Here is a 19,593-nt window from a genome sequence, read left to right as displayed (position 1 = left end):
CCTTGCTTTCAGCAGGCTGTCATCAAATAGCAATGATATTGTCTAATAATGCCAAAAGTTGATTTGCATTTTAATCAGGGACTTTTCAAGACACAAAAACAAGTGGGCCTGTTTAAACAAAGTTAGAAAGTTGATTTATTTGCAGGGTTCTGATTCATCTATCACAAGGTATACCATACAAGCTGCTTTTACTCCACTCACAATCCTGTCACCCCTGGTTTGTAAAAGCTCTGCTTGCTGGATTGTCTCCCTACTATCTATGATCGCCTACAGAGTAGACTCCAAATTCTTGGCTTGGTGTGCCAGGCACTTTTGAGCCTCATCTTCCTTACTCCCAGCCAGACATCCTACTTCCCAGCCTCACTGCACTTTCCATGTTTCCATAAACAGGCCAGGCCCTTTCACTCCTTGCTTTGCCCTTGTTTCCATTCCCCAGAATGCCTTTCATCCTGTTCCCTCTTGTCTTTTTGGCAACTCCCACTTTGAGACACAGCATAAACATAATCTCTGTAGAACTCTTCCTATTCCAGATTTCTCCCAAATTTCTTGCTTTGCCTCTTCTGACAGCACTTTGTATATGTGTCATAATATTGTTATGGAAATTAGTTTTGAAACTATCTTCCCCTACTGGCTTCTCAAGGGCAGAGACCTTGCATAGTCTTACCATACATGCTAACTGAATGCATTTGCAGTTAGAATGATCAACAGGTTAGCAAATTTAGTTTTTGATATTGTGTTACCTCCCTCTGAGAATGCCCCAAGGTTAAGTAAAAACTCCCAACAGGGAATTTACAAGGTTTATTGTTGCTAATTTAACCAAATTTAAAGATTTTTAAAATCAGTATTCAACTGTAAAGCGTGGGCTCATGAAAGACATTAGTAGAAAACACTGACTTTTGCCGATATTGTTCTAAAATGTCTCCTTTGGGACAGCACGTAAACTGAGATTTGGCAAAAGAAGGAAGTGGGTCTTAGCTTTGTTTGGTCTATAAATTACTGAGTTAAGGACTGATAGAGCGGGGGTTAGGACGGTCCTGGGCATAGTGCTGGGTGGGTGAGGGGTTAGTTACCTATTTCTTCGCCTTAGAATACACCCTTAATTTGGCCAGCCAGCTTAGAAAATGCTCCTGGTAGTAAGATAAAAGGATTTACAGCTACATGAAAGAAAAAGGCATCAAAATTCAAGCCTTATTCAGCCTTGGGTCTGTGGTGCCCTGAGATACAACAGAAACAATTTATAGCGGCACCGAATCAAAAAGTCCTTTTCTTCCTATCTTAGCTCGTTTTCTTCTCCTTTCCTATCTTAACATCGGGACATTCCTCTCCAGCAGCGGGCATAATGGCATGATTACGTTTTCCTCTATTTAGGGTTACTCCCCTAGCCTTGCAACCACTCCTTATTCTTTTATCTCTTTCAAAGTTCCTATTCTCCCGGACCCTTACGTTTTATTCCGTCCCTCCCTCTCTCCTCCTCTTCCTCCTCCTCCGTTTTCCCAGCTAGCTCACTCCGCCCCTCGCCGTCACTACCTTCCCTCCCCCGAGGCTCCTTCCCGCTCCTCCCGCCACCCCCCCACCCCCTCGCCTTCAGAAAGCTCCAATCAGGAGCTCCGAAGGTGTCTCGAAGGCCCGCCCCCTCCTCCTATCCACTTTTCTTTCCCCCGGTTTCTCCCTCCCCCCTTCCCCCCCCACTCAAGTCCTGCGGACCTGGGGGCTTCGGGATCTGGGCGCTATGAAAAGTGTCTGCCCAGTCACTTCCGGTAAGGGCGCTGCGGCGCGGAGCTTCCCGCGGGACCGTTAAGAAGGGAGTGGGAGTTCCCGGTGGGCCAGGGAAGGAAGGCGCTGCCAGGAAAGGGGAGCGCGAAGGGGAGCGGGAGCAGGAGCGAACTAGCGCGAGCGTCTGGGGCACTTTAGCCGCCCCTTTCCAGCCGCCCCCTCACGCGCGAGCTCCCCCGCCCCCCGGGCGGCTGCAGCGCTTCCCTCACCCCCACTCCCAGAGGTTGACACCGCCCCTCCCTCGGCGCCGCGTGACCGGAAATGGCGCCATCTTTAGCCTCTTGTGCTATTGACAATAACAAGCCCTGGTTCTTTCCCCCTCCCCCTTTCCCCCAACCACAGCTTCTCCCCTCCCAGGGAGAGGGAGAAAAGGAGGAGGAGCTGCAGCCTCACAGACTCGCTGAGTCGCTCCTGCAGAAAGTGGGGGAGAGAGATCGAAAAGCAGGGGAGGGGGACGGCACGGCCGTTTACCTGTCTGCCTCCTCATTCGCTCTCCCCCCTCGTTCTGCTCACTCCTGGTGTCAGCCTATCCGCCTTCCCAAACCCTCCCATTCCCCCGGTGTAGCCCCCCCTCCTTCACTTTCCTTCTCGTCCTCTGTGTTTCTCCTCTCTTCTTTCTTCCCTTCCCCCTCTAGCATTGCCACCTTCTCTCCTACACGCACGCAGGCATAAACGTAGGTTTTTGATGCTCCTCTGCCTGTTGACCCCGCTATTTTCATGTTTCCAACAGGTTTTTCTTCCCCCAGTCCCTCAGCTGCTGCTGCTGCTCAGGAGGTCAGATCTGCCACTGATGGTAATACCAGCACCACTCCGCCCACCTCTGCCAAGAAGAGAAAGTTAAACAGCAGCAGCAGTAGCAGCAGTAACAGTAGTAACGAGAGAGAAGACTTTGATTCCACCTCTTCCTCCTCTTCCACTCCTCCTTTACAACCCAGGGATTCGGCATCCCCTTCAACCTCGTCCTTCTGCCTGGGGGTTTCAGTGGCTGCTTCCAGCCACGTACCGATACAGAAGAAGCTGCGTTTTGAAGACACCCTGGAGTTTGTAGGGTTTGATGCGAAGATGGCTGAGGAATCCTCCTCCTCCTCCTCCTCATCTTCACCAACTGCTGCAACATCTCAGCAGCAGCAACTTAAAAATAAGAGTATATTAATCTCTTCTGTGGCTTCGGTGCATCATGCAAACGGCCTAGCCAAATCTTCTACCACCGTCTCTAGCTTTGCTAACAGCAAGCCTGGCTCTGCTAAGAAGTTAGTGATCAAGAACTTTAAAGGTAACCAAGGCCAAAATCCATAATCACCTAATAAGGATTTGACACTCGAGGGGTCACGTGCTGTATTTATGTTAATATATTAAACAGTTTGGAGGTGGCCTAATGTTTTATGCATAATCAATGAGGTGGAGGGGAGGTCCTTTTTTGGTGGAGGGTTCATTTTCCGGGGGTGGTTAGGATCCTTGTGCTGAAGCATACACCGGGGTGTTTCTATGCAGTATTTTGAGGTCTTTTTCAACCTATTGTATTTAATCTGTTATTCCCTATAACACTGACAATCGGTATGATTGATCCGGATTTTACAGGTGAGAAATTTGTATTCTAAAGAGGTTTATTTATTTCAGGTGCATAGCGAGCCTTGGCACTGCTGGGATTTTTATTTTTATGCTTCAGTAGGCCACATTATCCAATGCCTAGAAATGCAGGTAGCAATAGTGATCTTTTTATGCTCAAATAAGATTTATAATTAGATTTATACTGTATTCATGAAACTCATTTGGAAGCAGTATTTGCAGAAAAATTTATGTTCTCTGCATTTCTTTCCAAAGGTAGGGTTTGAAAGTGAAAAACATTGTGTATACACAGTAGTAGCTCTGTGTACCACTAGTCTAAAGATAGGAACAATTACTACATCTATTTTTTCCATCACTAAAATGAATTTTAAAGTGTCGACCTGCAGCTTTTAGGAAAATTTGTTAAGACCGTGTTTGAGATATGTGAGGAGAGTATTATGAATACATTGATGCAAATATAAAATCAGCAATTTTTAAAAATGTATTTGAGCTGAATTAATTTTTATCTGTTGAATGTGTTTCTGTTTTTCTGACTTACTTTTTCAACACCCTTAACTGCCAGGTAATCAGTGCTACAGTGTTTATTAAATAGAGAAGTAAATGAATGAACTTAAGTAATATTTATGAGATAAGTGCTTTGTGGCTGAATATTAGTATTGAGAAGATTAGGTTCTCTATGCTTGTGTTTTTAACATTGTGTGGAAATCAGGAATATGCTCTATTTTGTCTCAAGCAGAGGGCTATGGTGTTGTCTATTTTTAACCCTTTCTTTTTTATATCACTACCTTCCCATACCCAGGCTCTCAGTTTCTGATTTAATAGTAGAGCTTTCTGAAGTCAATATGAATTGTAATTGACTAACGTTTTCATTATTTCACTTAAAAATATATGGATTTTATAGCTAAAGATTTTTAAATGAGTTATGATCCTGGTTGCATTTTCAAATTGGTTTCAGAGATTTTTTTCTCTCCCTCCTAAAATAAAAGCATATCATTAAGGCATTTGGATGTTCTAATTAAAAGTTTTTTCCCCACACTCATTGCTAGTCAGTGAAGTTTAAAGCCTAGAGTAAGATGTTTCTTTCTATTCTGAAAATGCAACATGGTTTCTTTTAATCTTTAAAAATTTCACTCTGCTCCTAAATGTAGTTTAAAACCTGAGTTAAGATGTTTCCGTTTCTATAGATGCTGCATAAATTTGGGGGTCAAACAGACCTGAATTAGAATCCCAGCTTTGCCATTGACTAGCTATGATGACCTTGGGCAAGCTTACTAAATGAGTTCCAGCCTCAGTTTCCTCGGTTGTAAAATAGATTCCTCAGGGTATTGTTGGGAAGATTAAGAGGCTTATAAAGTACCTTGCACATAGACAGTACTTTAAATCTCAGGTTAAAAATTCCTGTCGACTTAGGTTTTACACATGATGAAATAAGATCAGGATTGTTATTTTTTATGGTCATTCTTGAATTTTTATTTTTTTGAAGCAATACAATCAATAGGAGAAAAACCTCACCTTCAGTTTTAATAGGTGAGTCAAAATGACTTAAACAGTATTATGGCATTTCAAATTTTATTCTTTATATTAAGCTTAAATACAGTGGTTACTTTAATGATTAGGTGTAATAGTTATAAAGATCACAATTTACCCTAAAAATAGTAATGCTATTGTATTTTATGGATCTTTGGTTACTATATCTGACATGGTATTCTGATACCAATCTTTTACATATCATCTAGATAAGCCTAAATTACCAGAAAACTACACAGATGAAACCTGGCAAAAACTGAAAGAAGCAGTGGAAGCTATTCAGAATAGTACTTCAATTAAGTACAATTTAGAAGAACTCTACCAGGTATGTATTAATATGCATAACCAGATTTGATTAACATAAATTGAGGTGGGATGTATATGGATTTTGCTTTCTGAAATAGGTTCTTAAGTAGACTTTTGGTTCCCTTCTAATTTTAGTTTTTCCATTAATTGATGAACTCTATAATTAGACCACATATTCTCACATAAACCATGGGTACAGTCATACCGGTATAAGTTGTGCTTATCTTTGACCCCTCTGATAAGGAATTACAGTTACGTGTACCTTGGTGTAATAGAAGTTCTACCTATAATGTAATCCTATAGCATGAATCCCAAAGATGATTTCTGGTGACATGTCATTCTATTGTGATAATTGTTTCTTAGTTGTGTTACCTACCCATAGGAAAGGCCTCAAGACATGCAGATATTATTCATATCCTTTATTCTACCTCCTTCTTAATAGTAGACTTTGCCATTTCTTTTTCTTGTTCTTTACATTTTTCTAATACCTGGGCTACAAGATGCACCTTAGCCCAGAAATGAGTAGCAGTTTGTAGTCCAGCAGCTTAGTCTGAGGTTCAGATTCTTTACTTAGCAAATGGGTCCCTACACTTAAAAGTAATGTTAAGGGCAGTTACTAAGGGCAATCTCTTGCTACCAAGAAATTTTTCCCTACTGTGTATTTGACACACAACCAATTCAAGAAGTTACTTTCAGTAGAGTGTCAGGGATTTGGTGTTAAAAGATACTTCAGGCCGGGCACGGTGGCTCACACCTGTAATCCCAGCACTTTGGGAGGCCAAGGCTGGCAGATCACCTGAGGTCAGGAGTTCGAGACCAGCCTGACCAACATGGAGAAACCCCGTCTCTACTAAAAATACAAAATTAGCCAGGCATTGTGGTGCATGCCTGTAATCCCAGCTACTCAGGAGGCGGAGGCAGGAGAATCGCTTGAACCCAGGAGGTAGAGGTTGCGGTGAGCCGAGATCGCACCATTGCATTCCAGCCTGGGCAACAAGAGTGAAACTCCATCTCAAAAAAAAAAAAAAGATACTTCAGAGTACAATAGCTTGAATTTTTGTATTGATGAGTACCTTGTAAGAAATTATGTTGTTTTGATTTATCAGTATTTGTATATTTTAGTTGCAGAGCTAGTATGGTGATGGGCAAATCCTGGATTAGGAGTCAGAAGATGGGTTTGGGATCTAGTTTTGACTGCTGTTACCCTCGTAATCTTGGGCCAGGTACTAAAGCCCTCTCAGTTTTTTTCCTGTTTTTCTAAGAGATACGGGTCTTGCTATGTTGCCCAGGCTGGTCTTGAACTCCAGGGCTACATCAGTCTTGTCACCTCAACCTCCCAAGGTGCTGAGATTACAGGCGTGAGCTACCAAACCCAGCCATCACTCTCAATTTAAATTTCCTTCTCTCTAAAGTAGAGGAAATAATAATTTGCCCTACCTATCTCACAAGGTTGCTGATAAGAATCAAATAAGATATTTGTGGAAAACACCTCCAGGCACTATAATCTTATAAATATAAGATGATATCACGAGTCAAACTTTTTTACAAGCCACAGTATAGCTTCTTCACTTGTAGTATGTCAATTGAGATCACCAGTTTCTGTTGCTGTGAAAATTAGTCAGTACATGCATAATGCTCAAATCAGTGCACAACACATAGTAATAATGCCATGTAACATTATAAGCATTGTAATGCTATGCAAATGTCAGCTAGTAGTTGTAGTACTAAGCTATTAAGAATAAGCCCATTTCATATGGCTTTTTTGGCATATTATATATGCGTCTCCTAAAATGTACAACAATAAAAGCCAAAATATGAAACTGACTTGGAAAGGCCTTAAGAGAGCATGTGGTCCAATATTTTTTCTTTGTGGTGTTCGTGACAGCCTGCAAAGGGGATTCATCTTGTATTATCTCATATAAGCATTATGGAAACCCTTTCTGGAGTACGTAGGGTAGTAGTTACTATCCTTACTTTTTTTTTTTTTTTTTTTTTTTTTTTTGAGATGGAGTCTTGCTATGTCACTCAGGCTGGAGTGCAGTGGCGTGATCTTGGCTCACTGCAACCTCCACCTCCCGGGCTCAAGTGATCTTCTTGCCTCAGCTTCCCAAGTAGCTGGAATTACAGGCGCCTGCCACCACGCCCTGCTAGTTTTTGTATTTTTAGTAGAGACAGAGTTTCACCATGTTGGCCGGGCTGATCTCGAACTCCTGACCTCAAGTGATCCACCCACCTCCACCTCCCAGGGTGCTGAGATTACAGGTGTGAGCCACCGCGCCTGGCCTATCCCCACTTTATTGATGAGGAGACTGAGTCTCAGAGAAGTTGAGTAACCTGCCCAGAGTCACATATTGGCAGAGCAGGGGCAACTCAAACTGAGGTGCTGGATTTCTAGTTCGTTGCACGTTTACTCCTGTACCACCTCACTACTATACCCTGGTACTTTGAATACCACTGTAGTGCAGTGTTTGAAACAATTAAATTGTTTTACTTTAGGGAAAAAGCTCTTTATCATTTTAGTAGTATTTTTATTTGTGCATGCATAAATGGTGTTTATTTGGATAGTATATGGTGTTTATTTGGATATGCTGGTATACAGCATATTTAATTTCAGTAATATATATTCCATATTTATAACAAATGTTTATTGTGGTTATTAATTAACCCTATTTACTTTACCTTGAATATTTTTCCAGAGCTTTTGATTTGAAAATACTTTTCCTGATATATTGATTCTGTTAAATCTTTTTCTTTCAAGAGCATAGAGCTTGCATCTTTTGTTTTTGTTTTCTTGTACTTCGTAAGTTTTACCTGCTGTTGTTCAGTTGCATTTCTTTAGCCTAGTCACAAGTCTTATAACTTCACTGTTTGCATTTTTCATAATACCTTACTGCTTTTGCTGTAATGAATTCAAAAGCATTGGTTTTTAGCTCTTTTACTGTTTTTGACCTTAATTTTATAAATGTTCCTTTGGATTGTTCTCAGAAAGATTATTTTGAGATGTTCAAGTTCAAACAGGAGGATAAAGGAGGTAAAGCTATTTCATATAATCTGGACTTCAGGTGCTTGTTTGATTTTGACTTATTGAAACGTAATTAGAAGTACTCTCTCAATCTACCTGAGTGGGAAATAAGAAAAAGTACTCTTCTAAAATTGAAATAATGTGGAAATATGTAGTTATACAAAAGTTTTCCAAACCCCTGTCCCACCCTCTTTCTCTGAGGTAAACACTTACTGGCATATATCTACTTAGAACTTACTTCTGCATGAAAAAACATTTTGCTTTAAAGCTTTAAGTATGGAAGTCCCTAGTGTGGGTTGCATGTACTGCCTACTAAGTTTTTAATTTCTATAAAAGAACATGCTGTTCTAAGTACACTTGCAGTAAGCAAACATTGTCTTTTTAAAGTAATTTTAAATTGGAATTGGACCTGAGTTTTAAAATTATCTTTCCTTGACAACCTTGAGATCCTGTGGGTGTGAGGCAGTGATTAATGTTTTCATTTGACTGTTTTGTTTGTTTGCGTGCTTGTTTTTGATTGACTACAAATAAGACTGATTAAATGCACTGACTTTTGAGCTGTTCAGCCTGCCTTAGGTTACAGATCTGTCACTCATCATATAACTTTGGGCGAGTTACTTCTCTAAGTCTTGGTTTCCTCATTTACAAGATGGTGAGACTAATGGCTACCTATATGGCAGGGTTTTTTAGACGTAAATGAAATATTGCAAAAAAGTAATTATCACAGTCCCTGCTGTATATTGTTATGTGTCATCAATGATAGTAGATATTTGAGTCTTTAGAAATCTTTATTTTAAAATTACATTTTATTTTAGAGCTCTGAAGCCACACGATTTTAAATTCTAAATCTACACTGGGCCACAGCAGCTGGCTGATAAATAGATTACATTCCAAATGTGCTTCAATAGACACCATTAGCGAAATTGAAAAAATAATAGAAAAAGACAGGAACTCTCTAGGAACAGTGTCCCTCTACGCTTAAAAAGAATGTGTCTTGTTTTCACATGTGGTATCGTACAGTTGGAATTTTGGTTTTGGTGTGAGTTTTTTACTATTAATAAGTAATATTTTAAATAGGATTATTTTGATAATCCTATTATGAGCTCATGTTATCAACTTTTGTATGAGTAGCTGCAGTGTTTTGTTTTGTTTTGTTTTGTTTTGTTTAAATAGAGATATGGGGGTCTTGCTGTGTTGCCCAGGCTGTTCTCGAACTCCTGGCCTCAAGCAGTCATCCCGCCTTGGCCTCCCAAAGTGCCAGGCTTATAGGCATGAGCCACCATGCCTGGCCTAGTACAGTGTTTAAGATCAGCTACCTTTTTTGGAGATGCTGAGAGTTTGTACAGGAGCGTGTAACATTTATCTTTCCTATAAATCTCTAGCTATTTTTAAAGTCAAGCCTAGTCCATACTTCAATTCTGATGAAAATAATTTTATTTATTATTAATAATGGGAACTGTAGTTACCTTTTTGTGAAATAAACCTTAAATGATGAACCTTTCTATTAACAATTCATTTATTGAGTAGTTGACCACAGGACTAGAATCAAATAGTATAGGTTATTATGAATTGTAAAATCTGGTTGCTTAAGCAGTCAATGATTGTAAGAAAGCAGTCAGATTCTTAGCATTGTTGATGACTAGCTGTTGGAGTCTATGTAACTTTTGTCACACTGTTGATGTCTTAAAGCTTAGTCTATTATGTATTATGTATTTCTCTTTTTACTGAATCGTTAATCAGTACTATTGTTGCTGTTTTTTAAAATGTACAACTAAAATTCTACTTTTTGTTATTTTGAAATATACAATAGATTATTAAATACTAAAAAATTTTAAAATGTGCACTTACAAATTCTTAGTCCTTGATAATTTTCAGTCTTGTTTAAGCCCTGTTTACTGGAAGTAAAAAGAAAAGGAGTTTAGGTTTCATTGTATAGTTGGTTTCCTTTAAGCAGATTCTTAGTTTTTCAATATTTAGAGTATCTTAGCCATTTTTACTTGACATAAAAAGAGAGATAGTGTAGATCTTATTGCTATATCAGTTGTTGAATTTTTGTTATGTGCTTTACTTACTATCTGTAAACATAGCTTGAAAAATAAGACTCCACTCCTTAGACCAGTGACCAGAGTTCAACACCCTGGTGGAAAAATTCAGTATCTTTTTTATTGTCTGTTGTTCAGTAAATATTTGCATATGTCATTTGCTACACGTTTATATATATTTTTTTGAGTGTGTTTTTTTTTTCAGACACTTTTTTTTAGCTCATCCTTGCGAAGAAAGACACATTTTTTATGTATCCTGTGGATTTTGGAGGGGAAGGGCTGGGATTTGGAAGAATAAGGGTTAGAAGCTTGCTAGAATGCCTGTATTTTATACCTAAGTACCTTCAAAGGATTTAAGGCAGCATATTTACTGGTAATTAGTGGGAGCTTAAGTAAAAAGATAGTTTTATTAAAAATACTTGTAAGGCTGGGTGCAGTGGCTGACGCCTGAAATCCCAACACTTTGGGAGGCCAAGGTGGGCGGATCACATGAGGTCAGGCGTTCAAGACCAGCTTGGCCAACATGGTGAAACCCAGTCTCTACCAAAAATACAAAATTCAGCCAGGTGTGGTGGCATGTGTCTGTAATCCAAGCTACTGGGGAGGCTAAGGCATGAGAATCGCTTGAACCCAGGAGGCAGAGGTTGCAGTTATCTAGAATCTGTTCATTACAAATAGTTGTTTGTGAGGCAAGAGGTTACTTCCAGAGATTCCCAAAGTGTTTTATTAGTGTAAATAATAAATACATAATGCATAATATGTAAAAATACATAAATAATACATAATATTTAAATAATAAATATGTAATGCATACTGTGTAAAAATACATAATACATAATATTTAAATAAAACAATGCATAATATGTAAAAATACATAAATAATAAATACATAATATTTAAAATAATATATTTCTAAAAGTACGTTTCAAAGACCTAGAGTAAAATAGAGCTTATCTCAAACACCTTATTCCTGTTTCCATCCCAGCATGTAATAGGATGAAGAGTACTTAGTAAACAGTCATTCCTTGTTCAATCCATGACTGCTTACTGTGTCCAAAACTGGACTGATACCTTGGGGTTGTGGAAAGCACTTAGTACTAGTAAGAGAGCATAAGTACCTACCCTAAGTTACTTAAGTTCTAATAGGTTCATGAAATTAATAGTTTGTGACCAGCATTTTTTAAAAAGAAATGAAATAGCAAATATCAGAATGCATCACATAGAGTAATGATGTGTAGGTTCGTGAAGATTTTATTTTAGTTACATAAATTTATGTATGATGGATTGTGACATTAGATTTCCTACTGTGGCTTTGGGTCAAAACATTTTGGAAGCCACTGTTTTAGAGACACCACTCCAAATCTTGCCCAAAAGTGAGAAAAGTAGAGTACTTGGATCAAAGGATGTGTGAAAGGTTATAGTCAGGGGTGGCCAAGGTGGCTCATGCATGTAATCCAGCACTTTGGGAGGCTGAGGTGAACAGTTCACTTGAAGTCAGGAATTCGAGACTAGCCTGGCCAACATGGTGAAACCCCACCTCTACTAAAAATACAAAAAAACCTAGCTGAGTGTGGCGGTGCATGCCTGTAATCCCAGCTACTTGAGAGGCTGAAGCAGGAGAACCACTTGAACCTGGAGGCAGAGGTTGCACTGAGCCAAGATTGCACCCCAGTCTGGGCGACGGAGCAAGACTGCATCTAAAAAAAAAGAAAAAAAAAGTTATAATCAGACATGAGATGGAAGTGGTAAGATTCGCCTTCAACGCCATGCTTAAAAGTATGGTGGTGGGGAAGTTAGAAAGGCTTTTATTGGGGAAGGCAAGTATTTAAGTTTTTTTAATACTTAATATATTCCTCTGGTTCAAAGCCCCGAAAGTATTGCAGAGCACGTAGTGAAAAGTCTCACTTCCACCCCATCCTCCAGTCCCCTAGTTAGTTAGTGCTCTTTGTGACAGACATTATTAGTTTTTTGGATATCTCTCCAGAGATGTTTTATATACGTAAAACGACTGTGTATGTTTTTATTTTGTCCCTTTTTTACATAAATGATAGCGGACCATGTACCAGATAGTTCTTTTTGTTTGTTTATTTATACCTATTACGAGATTGCCCCATCACAGTACAGGAAAAGCTTGATGGAAGGTTGTTGAGGAAGGAAAATGACTAGATCCGGTCTATAGGTTAAGCAGTCAAGGCTAAATTAGAAAAACAGAATGTTCCCTCCGAACTTGACCTCAAAACTCACCTTAGATGCTCCTGCCTTTCTTGCCTTAAAGTTCTTAAACCACCCTCCAGCTAAACACAGGTGAGAGACTCTGTGCTGTAAAGCCCAGCTTAATTCTCAATTTCTCACTATTTCTACTAACTTTTTATCTTTCCCTGTGGGTCTTTGGGACTCTGTCCCTTTACCTCTTCCCAGGAAGGCTTTTCTGACTTGCCCTCCCCTAAATGCTGGGTTAGGGGCCTCATCTCTCTGCTTATCCTCATCATAGCATCTAGCACACTCAATCGTAATTACACGTTTTCTGGCAGCTTTTCTCATACTAGAAGCCCTTTCTATGTGCAGGACACATTGCTAGAGATTTTTTTGAATACTTCATGTATTCACTTGGTTCAAAGCTTAAAAAGTATTAAAGAATTTATAAATAGATGACCACACAATGTCTTTCTGTCATTAAGGAGTCAGAGAGACAAGATATACACATAAAAAGATAAGTAGTTTTGTGTAAGAAGTGTCCAGTGGTTGAGAGATAAATAGTGTTGACTCAATGACTAAGTCAGTGTGGTATGATGGGTGCGAGTGCCATGTGAGTCACTGGTAGCTGAGTCAATTAAGAAGAACTTATTGGAAGAAGTGGGACCTAATTGAGTAGTAAGGGAATATGGTATCTTGTGTGAGAAGATAAGTAGATGTGCCGAGAACTGTTTTATGTGAGAAGGGAACATAGCAGAAGGAAATGGGATAAATAGGACTTAGAGAAGTACTGGAAGTGTGCAGTGTGGAAAGATGAAGTACGCACTAAGTCATATGAGAGAATCTAAGCAGAGAGATAAGAAATGCTGAGAAAACAGTCATTCAGAAGGAACGGTGAGATACAATGAGAGGAGGAATACTAAAGGTGGAAGGGGGACAGTCCACAAAGGACCCGTGTGAACAGAGAGGCACATGAAATACATGTAAATTCCCTTAAGCATTTGTGGCCTAGCCCCAGGTCACATGAAAAGTGGGCAGTCCAGCAGGGTCTCAGCCTTCTTATTCCTCCATAGCTGCCCAATCTAATTGGCCTGCTGTTTCCTGATGAGGTGTGGTGACTTGTCTCTTGTGGTGTAAGAGGTTTCCTTTAAGCTCTTCTCTTCTCTTCTCTTCTCTTCTCTTCTCTTCTCTTCTCTTCTCTTTTCTCTTCTCGAGACAGAGTCTCACACTGTTGCCTGGGCTGGAATGCAGTGGCACAATCTCGGCTCACTGCAACCTCCACCTCCCGGGTTGATGAGATTCTCCTGCCTCAGCCTCCCGAGTAGCTGGTGCACACCACCACACCCGGCTAATTTTTGTATTTTTAGTAGAGACAGGGTTTCACTATGTTAGTCAGACTGGTCTCAAACTCCTGACCTCATGATCTGCCCGCCTTGGCCTCCCAAAGTGCTGGGATTACAGGCGTGAGCCACCACGCTCTGCCAAGCTTTCTTTTCATTTGCTAATTTATTTACTGGACCTGCATATTGGGAATGTGACTTCTAACTACATATTTTTAAAATTCCACTCCAACCCACAGAACTTGGATGCCCCCCTAGAGTCCATTTTAATGGAATTTTTTTCTTCTGTTGTGGTGAGAAAGGAATTCTGGTGTTACATTTAAGTCATTACCACTTGGAATTATAGATTATATCAGAGTTTTCCCAAAGAGTTTTACCATGCCTGTTGTTTTAAATTTGCAAGTCTTTTATATATGCATAACAGGAAACTTACTGAAATCTGAAGGTCATCCTTCTGGAATCTGAGTATAAAAGAAGACCAATTCAGTTATTAAAGTGAAGTAAAAATGCAGTTATTTCTTTTGTAATTGGTGTTAATTCAGTTGTACAAATTTTATTTATTTTTTATTTTATTCCTTTTTGAGATGGAGTCTCTCTCTGTTGCCCAGGCCAGAGTGCAGTGGTGTGATCTCAGCTCACTGCACCCTCCACCTCCTGGGTTCAAGAGATTCTCCTGCCTCAGCCTCCTGAGTAGCTGGGATTACAGGCGTGCACCACCATGTCCGGCTAATTTTTGTATTTTTAGTGGAGACGGGGTTTCACTATGTTGGCCAGGCTGATTTTGAACTCCTGACCTCAAGTGATCCGCCCGCCTCAGCCTCTTAAACCGTTGGGATTACAGGCATGAGCCACTGCACCCAGTTACAAATTTTAAAATCTATATTTAACTATTCTTAAACTGAAATGTTGGAGAAAATTCCTTGGTATTATATCATACTCATTATCATACTGCTAGCAATAATTTCTGCTTTGTTCTGTTCAGGAAAATTCAAGAACGTTTAAGTAAATTTTAATTCAATTGTAGTAGGACTGCCCGACCCATCTGATACATAGGTGAAATTCTTTTTTAAACCCAAAATGAAGCTCTGCTTGTGAAAATGATTAACATTTTAAACAAGACAGCTTTTTTATTTTTGAGACAAGGTCTCACTTTGTCCCCAGGCTAGAGTGCAGTGGTGTAATCATGGTTCACTTCAACCTTGAACTCCTGGGCTCAAGTGATCCTCCTGCCTCAGCCTCCTGAATAGCTGGGACTACAGGTGCACACCACTGGGCCCAGCTAATTTTTAAATTTTTTGTAGAGATGGAGTCTTGCTTTGTTTCTGTATTAGTCAGGGTTTTCTTAGAGGGACAGAACTACAGAACTAGTAGGAGATATATATAAAGGGGAGTTTATTAAGTGTTAACTTACACGATCACAAGGTCCCACAATAGGCTGTCTGCAAGCTGAGGAGTAAGGAGAGCCAGGTTGATTCCCAAAACTGAAGAACTTGGAGTCTGATGTTCGAGGGCAGGAAGCATCCAGCATGAGAGAAAGATGTAGGCTGGGAGGCTAGGCCCTTCTCTCCTTTTCACTTTTTTTGTCCTGCTTTATATTCACTGGAAGCTGATTAGATTGTGCCTGCCAGGTTAAGGGTGGATCTGCCTTCCCCAGCCCTCTGACTCAAATGTTAATCTCTTTTGGCAGCACCCTCACAGACACACCCAGGATCAATACTTTGTATCCTTCAATCCAATCAAGTTGACACTCAGTATTAACCATTACAGTTGCCTAGGCTGTTCTAGCCTGGCATCAAGCAATCCTCTCACCTTGGCCCCCCAAAATGTTGGGATTACAGGCATGAATCACTGCACTCAGCCCAAGTAGGATTTTCTTTGAGCAGCATGTTGGCACTCAAAAAGTTTCAGATTTTTGAGCGTTTTGGATTTCAGATTTTTAGATTAAAGATGCTAAACCTGTAATTTGTTCTTTTTTGATACAGTGCATTGGTTATGAGAAAGTTTGTCATCCACATTGATATATTTTGTTGTTTTACCTTGTGTTTTAAGTGGATGAATAACCCTTTTTAATAAGCTGATGTGGTAGAAATATCAATAAGAATCTGATGTAAATAGTTGAGAAATCCTTCATCCTCTCCTTAAGAAAGTATGTGTTTAACCTTGCAGGCTGTAGAAAATCTCTGTTCTTACAAGATTTCTGCAAACTTGTACAAACAGCTGAGACAGATCTGTGAAGATCACATCAAAGCACAGATTCATCAATTCAGAGAATATCCTTTTTAAAACAAAAAATCGTGAATAGTTTTGTCTTCCTCTGCGTCCCGACCCCTCACTGTTTAACCCAGCTTGAAGTAGAATGCCTGTATTTTGTAGGTTTGTCATTTTTTATGCCTTGTGTTTCTCGAGAAAGAAACACATTTTGACTTTTCAGCCTTAATTCGTGTCCAGAACTACATGTGGTATTCATGTAAATAAGATGTCCTTATGTCTTTACCCTTTTTGCCCTAACAGATTTCCACTTGAGGAAAAATAATCTCCTAAGGGAAATCGTAAACTAAAAACATGATGTTCAGTTATGTGTAAGACTTGTTTTTAAAGGTGTTTTTTAGTATAAACTATGTTTTTTTTCTTTTACAAATTAGGAAATAGCACTTTGGTGCATAATCAAGTGCCATTTAGTTTCACTTAGTGTGCAAGGTATTCATGTTTAAGACTAATGTGCTGTCTGTCACATGGCACATATGACTTGTACCAAACGCTTTAAAATATCCTTAACATAGGTTTCAGGGATTCATTGGATAGCGTTCTTTTTTTAAAGAAGATTGATAGATGCTGGCAAAACCATTGCAGACAAATGGTAAGCTGGAAAAAGTATTGTATTTCAGCTAAACATTGTATTAATAGTTAAAAACATTTCTTCAAATACAGGAGTGTTAGCTTTTAAAACTTAGCAATAGGGAGATTGCTGCAATATCTGTTCCTTTTCTTTTTCTTTTTTTTATTTATTATTTTTTATTTTCCCGTAAGTTATTGGGGTACAGGTGACATTTGGTTACATGAGTAAGTTTCTTAGTGGTGATTTGTGAGATTTGGGTGCACCCTTCACCAGAGCAGTATACGTTGCACCACTGTAGTCTTTTATCCCTCGCCCCCCTCCCACTCTTCCTCCCAAGTTCCTTTTCTGAATTGGAAACTAGTTTTGGTTGAGTTTTCTATTTTAAAACCACAAGTTATAGGTAAACCTGCATTTCAAAATGTCTTGCACCTTAGGTTCATTTTTATTTTTGTCACACTTACCAAAAATGTATTTATCTCATTCATTAAAAAGCTACATTTCGTCTGTCACTCTTATTTTTTTTCTCTCTTGATGGTTATCCTGTCCACTGTTTGATTACCTGTGAAGGTGCCTGATGGTCCTGTGTTTTAGTTTATTCAGATGACAACCTTTTCCATTTTTCTTAATCTGGTTTATACCTTATATTCTACAGATTAAAATCTTAAAATCCATCACCCCCCCCACCCCCACCCCCTGCCAAAAAAACCCCTCACATGTGCAATGTAAGGCAGCTTCATTCCCTAGCACTGTGGCGCAGGAAGAATTATATGAGTGTCCCCTTGATTCTCTGTTATTATTTTCAGTTACTTTTCAAGTAGTAAGTCAGAGGGCCATTTTAAGCGTCTTTTTTCTAGAAAACACAAAAAGGATTAAGACTGTTGAATAATAAAAACGATATGGGTATATTTTCAGATAGATGTGTTTATCTGCATGTTTGATGTTAGTAATCTAATATATATACAGACAAACCCTTCAGTTTTATTCTTATTGAAAGCAAGTATTTCAGCTTCACAACATACAAAACTTGTCTGATTTCTTTTTTTTTCATTGGCAGATCATGATTAGGAGCATTTTTTTGTTTCTGGATAGAACTTACGTTCTTCAGAATTCAATGCTACCCTCCATTTGGTAAGGATACCAGAAAAACATGAAAAGATTGTTCCAAATCATATTCAAATCTTAATTACACTAATGAAAGAGTATAAGCTATACTGTAAATATTCTAAAAATTCACATTTGGCTTCTAGACTTTCCTTTGTAGCAGTTTTATCTTCCTAATAATATGTTGCCTGTGCTAATATTGAAGATAGCTAACATTCCCTGGGCATGTATTAATTTATGAAGAAGTTTTTTGTTAGCCAAGGGGACTAAAGTTTGCTCTGGAATGTCTATGATTGTGATTCATTTTGCTGCTGATCATCAAGAGTTCGCTCATTTAACATTATGGAAAAGTCCATGTATACACGAAAACAGAATAGTATCATGAACTCTTCCCCCCCCCATGTACCTATCATCTGCCTACAGCAATGATCAGAATTCACTGATTCTTTAGTATTGAAACCAGTTGATAAATAACCAAATAAGCTTTCAATACCAGTACAGTGAAAACTGTTTTATGTCTTTGAACTAATTTTGTCTGTTGATTTGAGCAAGGAAGAAATCCACAAAAAGAAATAATACAACAAAACTTAGTTATGGAGGAAAATAGGAATTTAGCTTCAATTCTCAGTAAAGACAAAATGAGTTTCCTGTGTGCTTTAATCTAATAATGTTATTCAAAATTAAATGTGTGGATGTTATTTTTTGACAATTGCTGCTTCAAAGCCCTGGAGCCCTAATTAGCGTGGGAACATGTGGTAAGAAGTTAAGCAAACCTCTTCAGAAGTGGTATTGTCAACTAATTTAGGTTATATTTGTTTTTTATTTTAGGGACATGGGACTGGAGTTATTTAGGGCTCATATTATAAGTGATCAGAAAGTGCAGAATAAGACAATTGATGGCATTCTTCTCTTGATTGAGAGGGAAAGGAATGGTGAAGCAATTGATAGAAGTTTACTTCGAAGCCTTTTAAGCATGCTGTCTGATTTGCAAGTAAGTTAACTTCTACACATACTATACAGAGCTGATTGCTATTCCTAGTTTTTTTTTCCCCCCATATCAGACAGGTAATGTGCTGATGTCATAACAAGGTTTGAAGGAAGCACATCTCATATATGAGCATAAAAACCCAATCATCATGCTTCTAAACTACAAAAGGATCCTAGCTTGTTGTTTAAAAACCAAATTCATAATGCTGTTTACATAGACATAGAGGACATTTAGTAAATATTTGCTAAATAAATGATCTCCTTCATTTTGTTCCCCCTCCCAGATTTATCAAGATTCTTTTGAACAACGATTTTTGGAAGAAACTAACCGGCTCTATGCAGCTGAAGGCCAAAAATTAATGCAAGAAAGAGAGGTATTTAAAAATCATGACTAATAAATTCTCGCTGTCTCTCACAATAGACTTTACTTTGTAGAATATAAGCTTCCCTTTGCATTTATCTTCCCAACATTGTGATGCTCTTCTCTCACTTAGGTGCTCCTTTCTTTTCTCTCTTCTTAAAGGCCAGAATTCTGGATCATAAACTCTACCTATAAATTTTTACATATGATTCTACCCTGTCACATTTGACAGGGCCACTTCCAGGATCTTTTGGACTTGACATTTTCTGAGTGATTTATGGGGAGGAAAACAATAATATAAAAAACTATCTTTGTAGGTTCCTGAATATCTACATCATGTTAACAAACGTTTAGAAGAAGAAGCAGACAGACTTATTACTTACTTAGATCAGACCACCCAGTAAGTATTACATGCTGAATTTAATAGTCTTAAACTGTCGTTAAATTACTTGCAGCACTTTAGCTATCCTAAACATGTTAGTAACTGTTTTCAGGTGTGATTTGAAGTGTTAACAGTTGTTTTCATAATACAAACTTCA

General features: G+C 38.8%; 1 protein-coding gene and 1 non-coding gene across 3 annotated transcripts in view; one reads left to right on the top strand and one right to left on the bottom strand.

The window, feature by feature from the left end:
- The window catches only part of CUL4B (cullin 4B), a 55,819-nt gene that overhangs the window by 11,688 nt on the left and 24,538 nt on the right, over positions 1 to 19,593 (top strand). The window contains exons 3-12 of one of the 2 annotated variants that reach the window (XM_063634853.1): positions 2,504 to 3,046; positions 5,076 to 5,191; positions 5,536 to 5,584; positions 8,136 to 8,203; positions 15,936 to 16,039; positions 16,557 to 16,626; positions 17,660 to 17,733; positions 18,535 to 18,697; positions 18,978 to 19,067; positions 19,372 to 19,454. In XM_063634853.1, the coding sequence (XP_063490923.1) occupies positions 2,504 to 3,046; positions 5,076 to 5,191; positions 5,536 to 5,584; positions 8,136 to 8,203; positions 15,936 to 16,039; positions 16,557 to 16,626; positions 17,660 to 17,733; positions 18,535 to 18,697; positions 18,978 to 19,067; positions 19,372 to 19,454 (1,360 nt within the window). The remainder of the gene's footprint in view (positions 1 to 2,503; positions 3,047 to 5,075; positions 5,192 to 5,535; positions 5,585 to 8,135; positions 8,204 to 15,935; positions 16,040 to 16,556; positions 16,627 to 17,659; positions 17,734 to 18,534; positions 18,698 to 18,977; positions 19,068 to 19,371; positions 19,455 to 19,593) is intronic. The other variant, XM_055269390.2, reaches the window with a different exon arrangement.
- Positions 18,762 to 18,865, bottom strand: LOC129476606 (small nucleolar RNA U13). The gene has a single exon (XR_008655030.1). It is a non-coding gene; the product is annotated as a small nucleolar RNA U13 (small nucleolar RNA).

The sequence above is a fragment of the Symphalangus syndactylus genome, chromosome X (genome assembly GCF_028878055.3).
Source record: "Symphalangus syndactylus isolate Jambi chromosome X, NHGRI_mSymSyn1-v2.1_pri, whole genome shotgun sequence".
NCBI lineage: Eukaryota > Metazoa > Chordata > Mammalia > Primates > Hylobatidae > Symphalangus > Symphalangus syndactylus.
Note: the sequence above shows the minus strand (reverse complement) of the source record. Positions and strands in the feature narration are given on the sequence as shown.